The sequence below is a fragment of the Oncorhynchus clarkii genome, chromosome 9 (genome assembly GCF_045791955.1).
Source record: "Oncorhynchus clarkii lewisi isolate Uvic-CL-2024 chromosome 9, UVic_Ocla_1.0, whole genome shotgun sequence".
Classification (NCBI taxonomy): domain Eukaryota; kingdom Metazoa; phylum Chordata; class Actinopteri; order Salmoniformes; family Salmonidae; genus Oncorhynchus; species Oncorhynchus clarkii.
In genome coordinates, this window is record NC_092155.1 from 14,790,765 (window position 1) to 14,811,138 (window position 20,374).

The 20,374-nt window shown below is 38.6% G+C and overlaps 1 protein-coding gene across 2 annotated transcripts; it reads right to left on the minus strand.

Annotated features, from left to right (window-relative positions):
- Nucleotides 1-6,987: 6,987 nt before the first annotated feature.
- On the minus strand, nt 6,988-16,812 carry LOC139415933 (butyrophilin subfamily 2 member A1-like). Of its 2 annotated transcripts, XM_071164121.1 has the most exons (12): nt 16,700-16,812; nt 16,375-16,537; nt 13,540-13,619; nt 12,757-13,095; nt 12,324-12,611; nt 11,680-11,799; nt 11,451-11,477; nt 11,234-11,269; nt 11,069-11,116; nt 10,946-10,972; nt 8,873-8,899; nt 6,988-8,488 (listed from the first exon to the last, which is right to left on the minus strand). In XM_071164121.1, the coding sequence occupies exons 3-12, from the start codon at nt 13,610-13,612 to the stop codon at nt 7,683-7,685; spliced, it is 1,791 nt and encodes a 596-aa protein (XP_071020222.1). In that variant the 5' UTR covers nt 13,613-13,619; nt 16,375-16,537; nt 16,700-16,812; the 3' UTR covers nt 6,988-7,682. The 2 variants fall into 2 exon arrangements, with proteins under 2 accessions (XP_071020222.1, XP_071020221.1); XM_071164120.1 differs by lacking the exons at nt 16,375-16,537; nt 16,700-16,812 and having other exon boundaries at nt 13,540-13,692.
- Nucleotides 16,813-20,374: the final 3,562 nt, after the last annotated feature.

A 20,374-nucleotide genomic window follows, 5' to 3' on the forward strand; every position in this document is an offset into this window, starting at 1 on the left:
TGGTAAGGGTAGGTAAAAACACATCCGCCAGCTGATCCTCAACACAGGGGTCCCTCAGGGGTGTGTGCTCAGCCCCTTTCCTGTACTCCCTGTTCACTCATGACTGCACGGCCAGGCACAACTCCAACACCATCATTCAATTTGTCGATGACATTAACAGTGGTATGCCTGATCACCGACAACGATGAGACAGCCTGTAGGGAGGAGGTCAGATGCCTGGCTGTGTGGTGGCAGGACAACAACCTCAACCTCAACGTGATCAAGACAAAGGAGATGATTGTGGATTACAGGAAAAAGAGGACTGAGCACGCCCCCATTCTCATTGACGGGGCTGCAGTGGAGCAGGTTGAGAGCTTCAAGTTCCTTGGTGTTCACATCACCAACAAACTAAGATGGTCCAAACACACCAAGACAGTCGGGAAGAGGGCACGACAAAGCCTATTACCCCTCAGGAGACTGAAAAGATTTGGCATGGGCCCTCAGATCCTCAAAAGTTTCTACAGCTCCACCATCGAGATGGTTGCATCACTGCCTGGTATGGCAACTGCTCGGTCTCCGACTGCAAGGGTAGTGCGAACGGCCCAGTACATCACTGGGGCCATGCTCCCTGCCATCCAGGACCTCTATACCTGTCGGTGTCAGGGGAAGGCCCTAAAAAGGTCAAGGACTCCAGCCACCCTGGTCATAGACTGTTCTCACTGCTGCTACTGCACGGCAAGCGGTACTGGAGCGCCACGTCTAGGTCCAAGAGGCTTCTAAACAACTTCTACCCCTAAGCCATAAGACTCCTGAACATCTAGTCAAATGGCTACGCCCCCTCCACCCTTCACACCACTACCCCTCTCTGTTGTCATCTATGTAGTCACTTTAAAAACTCTACCTACATGTACATACTACGTCAACTAACCGGTGCCCCTGCACATTGACTCTGTGCGGGCACCCCCCTGTATATATTGTTTCTGCTGCTCTTTAATTACTTTTATCTCTTATTCTTATCCATAATTTTTTTTAACTGCAATGTTGGTTAGTTGCTCATAAGTAAGCATTTCACTGTAAGGTGAACACCTGTTGTATTCGGCACATGCTTGGTACTTATGGTCTGCACTTTAAGAGATCTTCTGTACATCAATCAAGCTGCATTATGATTATTTTTGAAAGACCTCAAAGGTGAACCGGAGTACCTTTGGATAGTTCAAGTTAGAGCATACATGTCAGCAAACAGCATGGCGCAAGCACATGCGACCAAAGTCAGCTCGTTCAGCATTTACACACCTTCAATGGAAAGAGTCCCCTTCTTTCTGGAAGACAAATATTGCTATGGTGGTCTGCTTCAGCTTCGTCTCAGCCTTACCTTTCTGAGTGTCCTGCAAAAGAAAACAAAGAAAAAACGAATTTTAAAAAGGACAGTTAATTCTCTGATCTTGGAAGTTACAAATAATCATATAGTGTGTACACCTCACTAATGAACAGGGAACGTATTTAAGAATATTGCACAATTTCATAAATTGACTTGGAATGGGAATTAATATTGAACATATATCCTTACCAGGTACTATTTTATCAGGTGTTCAACATCTTCACCCAGGTACATGAGCGTTTTCAGTAAGTATTCTCTTCAGGTCCACACACTGTAAACTCCAATTGGTGTGCTGTCATTACTCAAAACGTTTGTGGCACCCATTACACTACCATATCTAAGTACAGTTACTTGAAGTGATTTATACTGAACAAAAATATAAACACAACATGTAAAGTGTTTGTCACATGTTTCATGAGCTGAAATTAAAGATCCCAGAAATGTTCCACATTCACAAAAAGCTTATATCGCTAAAATGTTGTGCACAATTTTGTTTACATCCCTGTTAGTGAGCATTTCTCCTTTGCCAAGATAATCCATCCATCTGACAGGTGTGGCAGATCCAGAAGCTGATTAAACAGTATTACACAGGTGCACCTTGTACTGGGTACAATAAAAGGCCACTGTAAAATGTACAGAGTGAAAGAGACAACATACTGTATCACTGCGGTTTAAGAATATCAAGGTGTCAGATAGGGGGCACTACAATGTCAAGGTGTCAGATAGTGGGCACTACATTGTCAAGGTGTAAGATAGGGGGCATTACAAATGCCAAGCTAGCTACTTGGATTGGATTCAAGAACCAGCCGTTATGCTACAGGTTACACGTAAGTTAAGGCAAAGTATTTAGCAAAGCTAAACTTCTTAATTCAGTGTGGTGCTTACTGTAATTCAGTGTGGTGCTTACTGTAATTCAGTGTGGTGCTTACTGTAATTCAGTGTGTCTGGTACACAATTCATCAACAATGATCCGTTATGATATGGTAATACTGTTCTTCTGCCCATCTTGAGCAGAGCAGGGCAGTGTCCCCAGGATCTCCATGAGGAAGCACCACAGAGTGTTCATCCAGCTCAGCTGTAGCTCAGAGAACTGGTACCCAGAGCCTCACATGCTGTGGACGGATAGCAGTGGGAAGGAGATCACCTCAGCAGAGACAAAGAGACCCAAACAGTAGGAGGGGGTGACCTGTACTTCATCACCAGTCACATGAGAATAGGGATGGACCAACTGGAGGGGGTCACATGTGTGGTGATGTCAGAGTACCAGGGAAGCAAGATGGAGTCTGCGCTGCAGATGACTGGTGAGTTGAGGCACTGGATTGTATTGTCAGCTGATACCCTTAAACAAATTATCTAGGTCCTTTTTGTAATGAAGTTTGTCATGCTTAAGTTTGGTACATGTGGTGGTACACTTAGTTGTCATTTGACCCTGATTGTTTCCTATGGAGGAGCTTTACCTCAGCAGTCTGCCTGACTGGGTTTACAGTATGTTAGGCCCCAATATGTTCAGTTACAGATAAAGGCCTAGAACATACCGTAGGTTCACTTAGAATCTAAATTGACACACACAAACCGCACCTCGCAGACATTGTATTTGGACAGTGACAAGAAAATCACACAGATTCTACAGTGACGTTTTTCTTTAATGTATTCAGTTAGGTATTTCACAAATGTCGATATTATTACTATTATTACATTATGTCATTGTTGTGTGCCATATTTTGTCTAGAACATAAACATATATATTTCTTCACTTCCAGTTTGTCAGGAGAAAAATAAGTAATTCAGTAAGATCTGGCAGATACTGTACATGATGCAACACATTTGTGATTAATTTTGGGGACAAAACTCCCATTTCTATTTGTGTTACAGTACATGCAAAGTTAATTACGTGAATTAACATGATTTTTTAAGCAATTGAGGCTTAATTTGTTTTTTAAAATATTTATTTCACTCTTTTCAATTCCAAGAGTTTTCACTAAATCCATTTTCTGATTAGATATCATTAAAGATGAAGAGAAAGCAAGTTCTTGCAGAAATCACCAAAAAAGATACAGTCCTTAAAAACAATGCTATGAGTATACACAGTATTATAAATGATAGTTACCATCATTTCTTACATCAATGCCCAGTACTTATTTATATAGTATTGAGCATTGATGTAAATATGATTATGTATAGAGGACTTATTTAAATAGTATTGAGCATTGATGTAAATATGGTTATGTATACAGGACTTATTTATATAGTATTGAGCATTGATGTAAATATGGTTATGTATACAGGACTTACTGGAAACATTTCTGGCTTTTATGTTATTTGGAAAAATAAATGTTATTTATCATTTTGTTTACCATACCATTTAGATGAGCAATTGTCTTTTCCATCATAGTTTGGAGTCTATTTGTTGATCATGCAGTTGATTTCAAACCAACCACTTTCTTTTCACACACACACACACACACACACACACACACACACACACACACACACGCACAGCACGCACGCACGCACGCACACACACACACACACACACGCACACGCACACGCACACGCACACGCACACACACACACACACACACACACACACACACACACACACACACACACACACACACACACACACCAGTGTTTTATAAATATATATATAGTTTTTTTTTCAAAATATTACTTATCATATTTTATTATATGCTTTTTAAATATATAATAGTTCTAAAGACACTAAATATGTTTTTAAGCATTTGGATTACCAGTTTATGATGGGGGGTGTTGAATCGCAAAGCATCTGAAACTACTTTATTTCAGTGGATCGACCCTGACATTGCGCAACCCCAGTCTCACAGTAAATCAGGACAGGACAAATGTGTGAAGTTTAAAGAAAAACACAAAGAAGAGAGTACTGGGACACCTGGGAAGAACAACGAAGAAAAGGGTCCTGGGAGAGGTTTTTGGGAAGGAAGTTTGTCTTGGGAATGGAGGGATATGATACAGGTAAACATTAGTGGGAGGTTGACTTGGGGAGGAAGACTCAGTGAAGTGTTGGAGTCACACAGGATCCAGAGAACAGCTACTGGATGCTATATTATCCAGAGAATGGCTACTGGAGCATGTTATCATGGAGAACTGAGAAGTGTTGATGAGCTTCCCATAGAACTGGAACCTGAGAAGCTGTGAGTGTTAGTGGACTAGTAGGGAGGACAGATACCATTTTTCAACGTGGAGAAGAGGTGCCACATCCACTCCTTTTTGGAACATGGACTAAGATAGTCTATCTTTCTTTGGCCCTAATGAAATTTGTAAAGAGTAACTCAAAATCTTTGCATAAATGCATAAATGTATATTGGGAAACTTCATCCAAAGATGAAAATGTAAATTGTAATTTATGCTCATCCATTAAAGCTACACATCTTTAATTTGTAAAAATAAAATAAAAGACTGTTCCACCACTCGGATTCTCTTTAATTGAACAATTTTACAAAATATAAGTATTGAGTGACTGTGTTGTTTGTAGTGTTGTAATGTAGTTCTGTAATATTCTGTCACCTGTATCTAATATCTAGTAAACCCCTCAAGCTCTGAGAACTGATGACAGGTGAGATGCAAGACCACAGTAAACCAAAATACTTTATAAAGGAATATCAAATGTGTTGGAGTAGTATCTTATCTATAGATGGACATGTACATTCTAAATTCTGCTAGCGTGAGGCAAACCAGGGATAAAGAAATACATAATAAAGTAGATCCTCTTGTTGCTATAGCAACCTTAGATCAACACAATGACACTTAGTGATTTTATGCTCTTGGGGAGGTTAAAAGAGGCATAGTTCAGCCATAATCAAAGTGGAAGTTGTATCTCTTTAATGGAAGCTTGAGGGAATCATTTTTGCTATAATAATGCACTTTTTCAGTACAATTTTCAATATCTTCAATTTGTATTTAATAAAATTATTTGTCAAACGTGAAGAGGGTCATTCGTTAAAAATATAATTACATTTGAATGGCCTGACCTGTTTTAACGTGTACTGCTGGAGAAACCTCTAGAGGGAGCCTCTGAACCTTCGAGCCTCAAAAGTCTCATTGTGGTTAAACACTATTCTCATTGTTATAAGAAGCTCTGGAGAGAATATAACGTTTATTTCATATCTGAAACATACACTCCGTTATAGCTCCGTGCTCTGATATCTGCATTCAGGTAAGAGGTTCTAGTTAATTCATTAATTTCTGAAAGCTTATCTTTATCTATTGCGAAATCATGTGATATGTAAAGTACATGTAATAATGCTTTGAAATGTCTTGATGGTTTAATTGTATAATACCGCGTGAACAAATACATACATGTAATTTATTGTACCTCAGAAGTACTGCAGTGCTTAATTTGTAAATCGGGAGGTGCTGTGACAAAAAGTGAGCGCTAGAAGGGGGTGACTTGGAGAGTTCTGAGCTACGCATGAGAAAAAAGTCAATAGCCCAGGCCTAGGTTAAATAAAGGTTAAATAAACAAATACAAATAGTTTTGTGGAGACACATTGTAGGCTACAATATGAGGAAATGATGTCTTTAAAATGTGTTCCAGTTTCACTGACACACCCGCTGGGCTGGTCAAGGAGAAAAAGGACTGGGTACTTGGTGTTACCAGGGCAACAGCTAACAGGAAAGGACAGTTGGTTCTCATCCCAGCTAATGGCTTCTGGGTAATCGGGATCTCAGATGGCAAAGACTTTACAGCATTCATGGATGATGATGATGATGATGATGATGTCCATAAAGAAAGAATTCCACACCGAGTGGGTATCTATGTGGATTATCAGGAAGGGAAGGTGACTTTCTACAATGCAGAAGATAATTCACTCATCTATTCATTCACCAAAGGACCAAGTTATGAGGATGATATCCGCCCACTTTTCTCACCCTGGAATAACGATGCAGATCCAATCACAATTTTGTCCATTGAAACTAAACAATCTAAATCATCTGAAGCATTAAGGATCACCTCTACATCAATCAATAGGTTACTTTGTGTTGGAGAGCTAAACTTGAGTAGTGATTGACTAATGGTGGTCAATCACTAATGATTGTCACTTCAGTAATATTTACACTTTGCTTGAAGTTGTTTAAATGTTATGATACTTTTTTGCTTATTATAGAAATGTGTTGCTTTCTCACATTGACTTTATATTTGTTGTCTTTGACTTGAATAAAATTGAACTGCTATTTCAGTTGTTTTTTCAAACCACGAGGATATTGTCAGAGAAATCATGCATAGTGAATAGGTAATGTCATGCCTCCTTTCATACACATATACTGTACACTGTATTGATTTGTGAAAAATGTAATATTGCTTTAAAGACTTGGATGTGTATCAGTTTATACCTTGCGATCATGAGGATCAATCAGTTTGTTAGATTAGGAAGGTTTGTAATCAGCCATTGGTCAGCACAAGCATCAGTGGCCTTCGTAAAGACTGCTATTCTGGGACCTCATTAATAAAATGTTTGCACCCACAGATTTGATTGTAAATTGTACATATAACATCTACAGGAACATGTGATTCATAAATCGTGAACTTGAAATGAAAATATGGAATTTACATAAATTCTGCAATAAATTTTGGGATTTATAAATGAAACATGTTTTTTTGTGATGAACACACATTTTAATAAATGTAAAAACAAATAATACTTAGCAAATGAGGCCTTTGGGCCTTTAAACCAATATCCGCTAACATACAAGGACTTTTCATGACACATTTTTATTAAAATGCCTTTTATTATTGTCACAAAACTGTTTACATTTTTACAGATTTTGTAAAAATGTGAGTGAAAAGCTTTTAAACAGAATATTACACATAATTACAGTGAGTGAGTCAATTATTCTATAATGTCATATGTATTGTAATTAAAACAACTGCGACTTTACATTTAAATAGATTAACACAGTGTACAAAACATTAAGAACACCTGCTCTTTCCATGACATAGACTGACCAGGTGAATCCAGGTGAAGCTATAATCCCTTGTTGATGTCACCTCATCATACCAGTTTAGATGAAAGCGGGAGACAATGCTTAAAAATCCTTCTTTAACCTAAGACAATTAAGACATGGATTGTGTATGTGTTCCATTCAGATGGTGAATGGGCAAGACAAAAGACTGAGGTGTATTTGAACGGGGTATGGTAGAAGGTACCAGGCGCACCGGCTTGAACTTTTCATGCTAAACAACATTTTAGGATTTACATTTTCATCTTAAATTTAAGTGTCTATAATATACTTTGGGTTCTAAATACCTTTCTGTTTTCACTGACTTTGTCATCTTCCATTATTTACACTAACAGTTCTTGGAGGTTGAGGGTTTGTCTCTTTTTACCACAGGTGAGATTTTGAGTTCCTCTTTACAATCAATCAAAGGACCAAATAATGGATAGAGTTTCTTAGTAAACTTGCCACAGAAGGAGTGTATGTGGCATTTCTTCTCCACGTTGAAAAATGTTATCTGTCCCCCTTCATAGTCCATGAAAACTCCCAGCTTCTCAGGTGTCAGTTCAATGGGAAGGAAAGTGGAAGACGGTTCAATTGTTTTCAGTTCTCCATCTTTGTAACATATGCTCCAGAAGCCAGTATCTGGATACATTTGGATGTTGTCTCTCTTCTCTGTGTCCTGAGCGATCCCAACACTCCACTGGCTCTTCTTCCCCAGGTCAACCTCCCAGTAATGTGTACCTTTGTCATATCCTTCCATTCCCAAGACACATTGATTATATTTAAACTTGTTTTTAGTGCCTTTGCATTTTTCTTCTAAATTCTCAGTGGCCTCGTCTTTGCGTACTTCCTCAACCTTCAGAGTACCTTCGTTGTTTTGTCCTTTTTTCATCATCCAGTTAAATAATCCAGTTTTCTTGTCTTTGTCTATTCCTGAAACATTTAACATACTATTTTCTGTAGGTTTTCCTCCAAAACGCTCTGTGTCTTCTTCTTTGTGTTCTTCTTCAAACTTCATGCTGCCGCTTCCTTTGCATTTATCTTTGAAATTCTCACAATCCTTTTTTTCTTTTAATTCAACAAATTTGAGACATTTGTTATCATCAGATAAAGAGAGTTTGACATGTGCAGTGTCAGCGTCGAATGTCACATCCACTGAAAAAAAATGTCAATGTAATTTTTGTTTCAATGTTAAAAATAATTCTGATATTTTAACACAAGATATAAATCCTATAACATTAGCATATTTCAACATGCTATGTTTGTTCTATAAATGAATTAGCATGACCATTGAAAAAACAATACAATTTAATTGAATTTATGGTAGGCAATGTGATCACGTTAATGTTAAAAAGATAAAATATCAAACATTGTTATTGAATTGAATCTTATTTGTGGTTGGAAATGTGATCACATGTTAAAAATGAAACATACAATGATATAGGCGTGTGTGTGTGTGTGTGTGTGTGTGTGTGTATATATATTCTATTAGTGCCAAACATCATGACACATAGGAAATATAAAAGTGTTCATAATTACCTGCATGATCAACCATCAAGCTCCAAACTATGTAGGAGACAACAAAAGGAATTGATGTAAGTATACATACAAAAGTATTGGGACAGTGACACATTTTTGGTTGTTTTAGCTCTGTATTCCAACACTTTGGATTTTAAAAGACACAATGAGTATTCGGTTATGAGGGTCATTTTGGAGACAATTTTATTGTAAATAAGAATAGAAAATGTTTCTAAACACTTAGTTTTGGTTGTGTTTCAGATCATTTTGTGCCCAATAGAAATGAATGGCAAATCATGTATTGTGTCATTTTAGAGTCACTTTTATAAGAATACAATTAGAAGTGTATAAAAGCACATTTTATTCTTATTTCTAATAAATGTGACTCCAAAATGACACGATACATTATTTACCATTCATTTCTATTGGGCACAAAATAATCTAAAACACAACCAAAACGAATTGAAAATGTATCCAACAAGTATGTAGATTCACAAGCTTGATGTACTCATTACGTTCTAGGAATATGGCACCAAATACTAAATATTAAACTACTTTATTCATAAGAATCTTTATGGGTGTCAACAATAATTATCAAAAATGTTGACCTCTACCTTTTTGACAAAAGAAAATGGTAAATCACTTGTTCAACAAAATCTATTTCTCTGAGATATTGTATCTGTATAAAATAATATAATTTCAGGATTTTTTTAACGTACAATATAGCTCAGTATCTGAATTATTTTTGGAATACAGTTATTATTGCTCATCTTTATCAAGGGTGTCAATAATTGCAGTCCCCTTTAAGAAGTAATCTTTTCTGCTTATGCATTCTCATTTTGACACCAAACCCACCACTGGTGCACGTGGCCAAAGAGCTCTATTTTTATGTCATCCATCAAATGTAAAAAACTGCAGTTTGCTAAACTACACTGGCATTTGGATTGGAACCAGTGCTTTGTTCAGATTCCATGAAAATAGAGCTATATGGCCACGCACAGCTGTGGTGGGTTTGGTGTCGAAAAGATAATTCATGAGCAGAAAATAACCCCATAACTGCAATAATATATTGTGGATCTTTGATATTATTGGGGTTATTTTGTTCCAATGGTCCTGGGGCCCTTGTTAAGGTGCAACGGCATCATGAACTTTACCAAGTACCATGACATTTTATCAAAAAAACCTGGTTTCCTCTGCCAGGAGGCTGACACTTGGCCGCAAGTGAACTTTTCAGCAAGACAAGCACACGACAATCTCAGTCTCCGGACTTGAAACCCATTGAAAACCTATGGTTTGAATTGAAGAGGGAAGTCCAGACGAACTATATCAAATATCTGGAAGGTTTCTGTATGGAAATCCCTCCCAATGTGTTTTCCAACTAATCCTCGCAAGGTGAGGTAATGAAATGTATGGAAAACAGGTGAGTCAATCATTTTTACCTCTGCATTTTTGAGAAAAAAAGTTATTGTTAATCAAAATCTGTTTCTCTGTGAAATTAAATAATACAATTCCTTTGAGCATACAATATTACTCAGTATTAGATTTTTTTTTATCCAATCATTGTTGCACATCTTTATCAAGGGTGTCAATAATTTCGTACCACATTATATATATGAAAACCAAACTGCATGGATTATAATATAACGACCCTGGGTTTATAAACGCGGAAATCTACTCTGCCGTATGAGCATGCTTTTGCGACACAGTCGATAGGGCACCGGTCCTCGGGCTCGAAGGTCGAGGATTCGAGACCTGCTCCCTGCTGTTTCATTACATTGGTGTCAGAAGTGATCGGACCTTGCATCCACGACAGTGCGTGTGCTTGGCCGGTGAGCGCGTTCCCGTAAGACATAGAGCCGCAAGCTAGCGCGAGGACGCGCTCCTTGAAAGGAGAGAGTAATGTAACGACCCTGGGTTTATAAGCGCGGAAATCGACTCGGCAGCACGAGCATGCTTTTGCGGAACAGTCGATAGCGCGCCAGACCTCGGGCTAGAAGGTTTGAGGGTTCGAGACCTGCTCCCTGCTGTTTCATTACAAGATGACAAATTACTTGAAGTTTGTGCAGCATTAATGTGAAAGTAGCCGATAGTTACCAGACTCTGGGATTGTTTCAGTAATTCCTGTGAAAATACAAAATCATGTTTCTGTATCAATCCACTTTTAATACTTGTGAAAAAAAATAATGGTCCATCAACTGTAAAACACATAATACGTACCCATTAACTTATCCTTATAAGTGAGTTCCTCTGTCTTTTTGATGAGCTCTGTAATATACAGTAATATACAGTAGAGGAAAGTTGTTATTTTGGTTTGAATTAAAACAGTTTTAAATGATTCATTTTAAGGAAATACTGTATATAGGTAATATAAATATTGCATACCTTGATCCATAGCTTTTAATTTTGCATTCATATCATCTATTGTAAAAAAATATATATAAATATATATTTGTGAAAGTTCAATATACAGCATATGACTTAATATTTTAATTCCTTTTTGACAATAGTTTTTTATTTATAAAGAATGATACTTGAGATGTTAGTGTTTTTCAAATATGTTACAAACTCAGTTAATGCATCTTCCAGTATCTGTTCTTACCCAAAGGCTTCAGTGTTTCTCGAACAACTGGAGGTGAATATATAATGTCATCATCATTGCACAAAGTACTTGCACAACAATATTGCATTCCACAATGAAAGTATATAGAATTTAATTCCAATAACATCTGAAATTGCCTACAACAATGTTGTATCACAGAACCTACTAATAAACATGATTGTGTATAATTATAACCTGATATCATATTTAGATAACAAGTGAGATCCACCTCTTCTCTGATGGAATAAGGAGAGCACAGATGCAGTGATACACAGCAGTCCCAAAAACACAGGAATCATAAATGCAGAGATATACACCCTGTCAGGCAGACTGCTCATGTAGAATTCCTCTGTAACACAAGCAGGGTTAAAGATTAGATTAGATTACCATTGCAATACATTAGTCCTGCAAAATGTATGAGGTTCAGCATTCCACATTTTTACAAATGTCACATAATTACACTCAAACCTAATCTTAGTCTTATATAAGATGTACCTTGAGTTGGTTACTTTACACATTATCACCATGATGAACAAACCCTGGACCCTGGACCACTTGTTAAGGGCATTGGTCTACAGCAGGGATGGGCAACTTTGATGGGGGTATAGGCCACAAAAAACAGAACTCAACATTTTGCCATAGGGTGGAGGCAAATGTTAAAAGTTTTTAATGTGATAATTCGGTCAGTAATTCGACCATGCTTACAACAAGTTTAGATAGCTGGCCGCAAGACTAACTTACCAATCAAAATGTTTGCTGACATGGGCTAATTGAGTGACTGCTGATGCACAATCAAATTTAGAAATTACACCTTGTGTATTCTATTATTCTAACTCTCAACAGTAAGTTGAGACCTAAAGTTCCTAAACTCACCAGTCATCTGCAGCGCAGACTCCATCTTGGTTTCCTGGTTCTGTGACATCACTACACAGGTGATCCCTTCCAGTTCGTCCATCCCTATTCTCATGTGACTGGTTATGGAGTACAGGACGCCCCCCTCCTTCTGTTTGGGTCTCTCTGTCTCTGCTGAGGTGATCTCCTTCCCACTGCTGTCTGTCCACAACATGTTAGGCTCTGGGAACCAGTTCTCTGAGCTGCAGCTGAGCTGGATGAACACTCTGTGGTGCTTCCTCATGGAGATCCTGGGGACACTGCCCTGCTCTGTAAAGAAACAGGTGAAAGAATAGTTTTACCCTATTGTGAAATCTAAAATACTCTACATTCTGTTGATCTGCTTTGATGATTCTGCACTAGACAGGAATGGATTAAAATGATCTTCTTACTGAGTAAGTTCATATTTACTTACGTTTAACCTGTAGCACAACAGGCAGTTCCTGAATCCAGTCCATGTAGCTGGCTTGGCATTTGTAGATTCCCCTTTCAGAAGCCATGACATTATTCAGCAGCAGTGACATATTGCCTTTCTCCAACTCCTGAGTGAACACACTCACTCTTCCCTCATAGCCTTTCCCCTCTGTTACCTTTCCACCCAAATACAGGTACAGGGGGCTAGCGAATTCTCCTTCCTTAAACCACCTGATATCCATGTTAACAGCACTGGTTTGAGGAGAGAGATGACAAGGAAGGATGACATCATGACCAGCAGAGGTAACTACAGGGTCAGGAGGGACAACAAGCTGCTTATCTGGAGGGAGAGACGAGAAAGTGTTGCAATATCAGTCTGACGGACAAAAACATAAGAGCGGCTCATATCGGGCAATAACTTATCAAGACATTTACACAAAGTTTGCTTTTAACATAGGTGACTATCAAACTAATGTATATAGCGTACTACTAATACCAAAGAAGTAGACATCTATATTTTTTATCAATAGGCTAACTTATTAGTAAGACCTACTGAATACAACATGATAATAACGTTCAAGAGCATCAAATTGGTGATGCATTTACATATAATAATAAACTGTTGTTTAATAAGATGCAAAGTGATTTGTAGATCACTCTGCAATCGCCGACTGCAATGCAGTCAATCTCAAACAAAACCACTGACACATTTAAATGTGTTTATTATATTTAAGTTGTAGGTAAACGTTTACATGGATAAAACATTGCTTGTAATCTTAATTACCTGCAACAGATGAACAGGCATTAAAGAAGATGAGGAATGTTAACAAACAGACTTGCCGGATCAAAGGTCCCATGATGCACCTGACATGGAACATAAAACCAGGTCCTGTTAATCACATGGTTCATTAGGTCTACAAAAATATATATTAAGCTATTAAAAAGTCAAAAGATACCAATATTTTACTTGGTATCACAAAAAAAGCATTCTGTGGGGAGGATATTTAAAATGAATTGACATCCATGTGTGAAAAGGTTACAGCGTTCTTCTAAAATGTTTTACATTACTTATTTACTCAATCTACACACAATACCCATAATGACAAAGGAAAAACTGTTCTTTAGAATTTTTTGGAAATGTAAAAAAAATAATGGAAATATCACATTTACATAAGTATTCATACCCTTTACTCAGTACTTTGTTGAAGCACCTTTGGCAGCAAATAAATCCTTGAGTCTTCTTGGGTATGACGATACAAGTATGGCACACATTTATTTGGGGAGTTTCTGTCAGGTTTGATTGGAAGCATTGCTACCTGTTGGAATGTGAACCTTTGCCCCAGTCTGAGGTCCTGAGCACTCTGGAGCAGATCTTCATTAAGGATTTATCTGTACTTTGCTCTGTTAATCTTTTCCTCGATCCTGACTAGTCTCCTAGTCCTTGCCACTGAAAAACATCCCCACAGCATGACGCTGCCATCACCATGTTTCACTGTAGGGATGGGTCCATGTTTCCACCAGACGTGACGCTTGGCATTCAGGCCATATTGTCCAATCTTGGTTTCATCAGACCAGAGAACCTTGTTTCTCATGGTCTATGAGTCTTTAGGAGTCTTTTACTGAGGAGTGGCTTCCGTCTGGCCACTCTACCATAAAGGCCTGGTTGATGGAGTGCTGCAGAGATGGTTGTCCTTCTGGAAGGTTCTCCCATCTCCACAGAAGAACTCTAGAGCTCTGTAAGAGGTTCTTGATCACCTCCCTGACCAAGGCCCTTATCCACCGATGTTTCAGTTTCGCAGGGTGGCCAGCTCTAGGAAGAGTCTTAGTGGTTCCAAACTTCTTCCATTTAAGAATGATGGAGGCCACTGTGTTCTTGGGACATCATGGCATGGTTAATGCTCTGACATGCACTGTTAATTGTGGGACCTTATATAGACAGGTGTGCGTCACGCCCTGACCTGAGTATTCTTTGTTTTCTTTATATATTTTGGTTAGGTCAGGGTGTGACGAGGGTGGTATGTGTGTTTTTGTCTCATCTAGGGTTTTTGTACTGTCTAGGGGTTTTGTAGATGGGGTTGTTTCCATCGAGGTGTTTTTGTAGGTCTATGGTTGCCTAGATTGGTTCTCAATTAGAGGCAGGTGTTTATCGTTGTCTCTGATTGGGAACCATATTTAGGCAGCCATCTTCTTTGGGTATTTCGTGGGTTATTGTCTATGTTATGTTGCACGTTAGCTCAGTGATTCGTTAGCAGTCACTGTAGTCTTATCGTTTTGTTGTTTTGTTTAAGTGTTCTTCCTTCAATAAAGAAGTATGTATTCTAACCACGCTGCGCTTTGGTCTACTCCAGACGACGATCGTGACAGTGTGTGCCTTTCCAAATCATGTCCAGTCAATTGAATTTCTAAAAACCTGTTTTCGTGTTGTCATTATTGGGTATTTGGTGTAGATTGACCTTTTATTCATTTAATCAATTTCAGTATAAGGTATAAACGTAACAAAATGTGGACAAAGTCAAGGGGTCTTGTAATATAGACACAAGGAGTCAGAAAGTAAATGCAGTTAGTGAGTTCACTAATAATGTACATCGCGCGATACACCGCAAGCGAAGCGTCTGACATAGAAACAAATACACTACCACCCGATGACTGATAACAAAAGAGTGCTTTATAATGGGTAAGTAATCAAGGGTGTGATGAAGTCCAGGTGTGAGTGATGATTAGACGCCGGTGTGCATACTGATGGTTGCCAGGTGTGTGTAAAGATGTGTTGGCAGGACCGGTGGTTAGTAGACCGGCAACGTTGTGCGCCGGAGAGGTGGAGCGGGAGTGGGAGTTGACGTGACAGGTCTGAGTACTTTCTGAATGCACTGTATATCCATTATAGTCTAGCTGGTGGTGGTAATGCAACATATATTGGATGCCAACCACCGTTAAACCTCACCAAAGAAGAAGAAGCAATGTATTACAGACCAAAACAAGGATGTGGTGAATACAAAAATGGTTGAATGTATTAGAAGGTATAAAAATACCTTTTGAGCAGATGACAAGATTACCATCTCTAAATCTATTATTTCCATATCTACAATATTTTTGTATTTATTTGTGTTGTAGAATGCTGTATATGCATTGTTTAGCTGAGGTGGAATGTTTGTATCCTGTATATTTGACTGTGATATGTGGTTAAGATGATTGCACTTACTGTAAGTCACTCTGGGTAAGAGCATCTGCTAAATGACTAAAATGTCAAATCTAAATGTTTTACATACAGTACAGATCTCACATTACTCTATTGAATACTATTTATTTATGATGTCACAAATGTATAATTTGTTCCCTGAGAGTGAGGAGGATATATAGCATTTTGTACCAATTTTTAAAAAATGATTATTTGACTCTGGAATGTAACCCATCAAGTGATAGATTTTAAACAAATGTATGTCTGTCATTGAACAACTCCAGGGCATGACTAAATAGTGAAAAAACACCACAAATCAATCTCTCACATCAATTTCTTGAAACAATAAACGCGAATTTACTATCATTTCTGAAAATGGATATATAGCGTTATGGAATGAAACTCATCATATGCATTTATAAATGAATGGATAGAAATTGTTACCTGAACGCTGCTACAGCATGTTTAAAATGGAGAGTCTGTTGAAGATAAGTTAAACTCTTTCCTTTTCTCCGTTGAACATTTTATTGCAAAGATTAATGTTTAACCATCAATAGACTTTGGATATCCTTGAGCAATTAATGTGTCGGGAGCTTCCAACGTTGAGCTGAAATGGGGAATCATAGAAAACAACAAGGTTAAATCGAATCCAACAAAAGTGTGAAATGGTTTGAAGAAACTAAGGTTCAAGCAGATGGGTTTTAAAGTTAGAATGTCTTTATTTACTCTGCATAGACCATAATAAACACCAACTTGTATATTAAGTTACCTTTCGCATAACTTAACTTCCAAATATGTGGTTTAGAGGCTCCCTCTGGAGGAGTCTGAAGAGTGAAGGTGAGTGCAGTCATGACTAAACAGATCTAAACAGATTTGCATAGTGCCACTGTAATGGGGAAAGTACCCAAAGTCACCAGTAAAAACTTGAACAAAAGTTGAAAAGTTTGTTGTAAATATACTTCAGTATCTAAAGTAAATGTAATTGCTAAATTATACTTCCTTATCAAAAGTAAATGTAATTGGTAAATTATATTTTAGAATCAAAAGTAAAATAATTAATCATTACAAATTCAAACCAGACAGCACCATTTTTTATTTTATTACATTTCCGGATATCCAGTGGCATCCTTCAACACTCAGTACTTTCAAGTATTTTTACACCACTGGGTACTTTATAGGTAAGAGAGAGGAGGTCAAAGGCCTATCCAATTTGCTCCATTAATTACCCCTATGTAATGAGTAACCTAGCCTGTAGTCTGGTATCCCAGAGATCTCATACTATACTCATATTCTAGAATGAACGGCCAAGAGGCTCCCTCTGGAGGCTGATTCAGTCTAAAGACTAAGTTACACATTAACCCTGATATTTGGCATTACAGTCAAGTAGTTCAGTGTAAATGAGATCACTGAGGTTGATTCTTGTTGACATTTTTTTTATGTTAGATTCTAGTCTCAGTAGGTAGCACCAAGGTTTTGGTTTCAGGTCCACATTCAAACACAAAAGTGTACAAAAGATGATAAAACAAGATTACAACAAATGACTGTTAATCACCATGTTACTCATACTGTTAATAAGTAACTTCTGAGTCTGAGTAATATTCCTTGTCTCTAACAAGAATAGGATGCTCGTATCAGGACAACTGAGTTACATCCTTATGCAAAATTAAACCAAATACTAATTTCAAATCTCATGTCTATTCTACATCAATAAAATAAGTGTTTTCATCAGGCAATCTTATGAGGTGGGGTTGACGGGGAGACCCTGTGATATAATAGACAGCCAAGAGGTAAATTGTATTTTGTTAAAAAGAAAGGACTAATCTTTTAGCTAATGCACTTCACAGACAAAATAATACACAAATATTTCTGTAAACTCTACAAAGTTGTGTTCTCTGAGTAGGCTGATACCCCATGTCATGAGTGCACAATCTCTAGCTTAGACTGTACAGTCCAAGATGTATGTTGAATACGCATAATAGGCTTTATAGTCAAAGTCCTGCAATAAGAGCTAAGATGCTAATATTTGTGTAAACTCTACAAGGTTGTGTTCTGTGAGTGTCACTGAGTAGACTGATACCAGGTGCTTAATGTGTAAATCGGGAGGTGCTGGAACATGTAGTGAGCGTGAGAGGGTGGGGGGGTTATCCGGGCTGGAACACATTGAGAAAAAAAAGTGTCAAACACAACATAGCAGCCAAGTAGCCTACTATCTATGGTGGTGAAAAGGACAGCACTCTCGCTAATTCATTTCAAGCATTTTAGACGTCACTGCAGTATCCCCACATACTTGAGTAGAGCTACAGGGTTTACACATGTCGGAATTTCCTAAAGCCTAATTTTCTAGACATCAATGTACCACAAAATTTTTAGATGACACTGCAGAACACCCGCCATATCAAATCAAATCACATTTATTTATATAGCCCTTCTTACGTCAGCTGATATCTCAAAGTGCTGTACAGAAACCCAGTCTAAAACCCAAAACAGCAAGCAATGCAGGTGTAGAAGCACAGTGGCCAGGAAAAACTCCCTAGAAAGGCCAAAACCTAGGAAGAAACCTAGAGAGGAACCAGGCTATTAGGGCTGGCCAATCCTGTTCTGGCTGTGCTGGGTGGAGATTATAACAGAACATGGCCAAGATGTTCAAATGTTTATAAATTACCAAAATGGTCAAATAATAATAATCACAGTAGTTGTTGAGGGTGCAGCAAGTCAGCACCTCAGGAGTATATGTCAGTAGGCTTTTCATAGCCGATCATTAAGAGTATTTCTACCGCTCCAGCTGTCTCTAGAGAGTTGAAAACAGCAGGTCTGGGAAAGGTAGCACGTCCGGTGAACAGGTCAGGGTTCCCTAGCCGCAGACAGAACAGTTGGAACTGGAGCAGCAGCACGGCCAGGTGGACTAGGGACCTCAAGGAGTCATCATGCCAGGTAGTCCTGAGGCATGGTCCTAGGGCTCAGGTCCTCCGAAAGAGAAAAAGATAGAGAGAGCCTACTTAAATTCACACAGGACACCGGATAAGACAGGAGAAGTACTCCAGATATAACAAACTGACCCTAGCCCCCGACACAAACTACTGCAGCATAAATACTGGAGGCTGAGACAGGAGGGGTCAGGAGACACTGTGGCCCCATCCGATGATACCTCCGGACAGGGCCAAACAGGAAGGATATAACCTCACCCACTTTGCCAAAGCACAGCCCCCACACCACTAGAGGGATATCTTCAACCACCAATTTACCATCCTGAGACAAGGCCGAGAATAGCCCACAAAGATCTTCGCCAAGGCACCACCCAAGGGGGGGCGCCAACCCAGACAGGAAGATGACGTCAGTGACTCAACCCACTCAAGTGATGCACCCCTCCTAGGGACGGCATGAAAGAGCACCAGTAAGCCAGTGACTCAGCCCCTGTAATAGGGTTAGAGGCAGAGAATCCCAGTGGAGAGAGGGGAACCGGCAAGGCAGAGACAGCAAGGGCGGTTCGTTGCTCCAGAGCCTTTTCGTTCACCTACACACTCCTGGGCCAGACTACAGTCAATCATATAACCCACTGAAGAGATGAGTCTTCAGTAAAGACTTAAAGGTTGAGACCGAGTCTGAGTCTCTCACATGGGTAGGCAGACCATTCCATAAAAATGGAGCTCTATAGGAGAAGGCCCAGCTGTTTGCTTAGAAATTCTAGGGACAATTAGGAGGCCAGCGTCTTGTGACCGTAGCGTACGTGTAGGTATGTACGGCAGGACCAAATCGGAAAGATAGGTAAGAGCAAGCCTATGTAATGCTTTGTAGGTTAGCAGTAAAACCTTGAAATCAGCCCTTGCCTTAACAGGAAGCCAGTGTAGGGAGGCTAGCACTGGAGTTATATGATCAAATGTTTTGGTTCTAGTCAGGATTCTAGCCGCCGTATTTAGTACTAACTGAAGTTTATTTGTTTATCTGGGTAGCTGGAAAGTAGAACATTGCAGTAGTCTAACATAGAAGTAGCAAAAAAGCATGGATTCATTTTCTGCATAATTTTTGGACAGAAAGTTTCTGATTTTTGCAATGTTACGTAGATGGAAAAAATTGGTCCTCGAAACAGTATTGATATGTTAAAAGAGAGATCAAGGTCCAGGTAAAAATCTGTTTTTCTGCCCCTGAACAAGGCAGTTAACCCACTGTTCCTAGGACATCATTGAAAATAAGAATTTGTTCTTAACTGACTTGGCTAGTTTACATGAGGGTAAAAAAACAAACATTTTATACATAAATTATTTCAGTAGTTTGTGTGTGACGTTAAACAAGCGTTTATTTGTGAAAAATACAAGATGTTATTTGGTATCTGGATGTAGTACATTATCGACCCTGTGTTTGATCTATTGATGACTAGGATTGAGAGAAACAACTACCTTCTACTGGTTGTATGTAGTTGTTTTGACACATTTGGTAATCATCCATCACA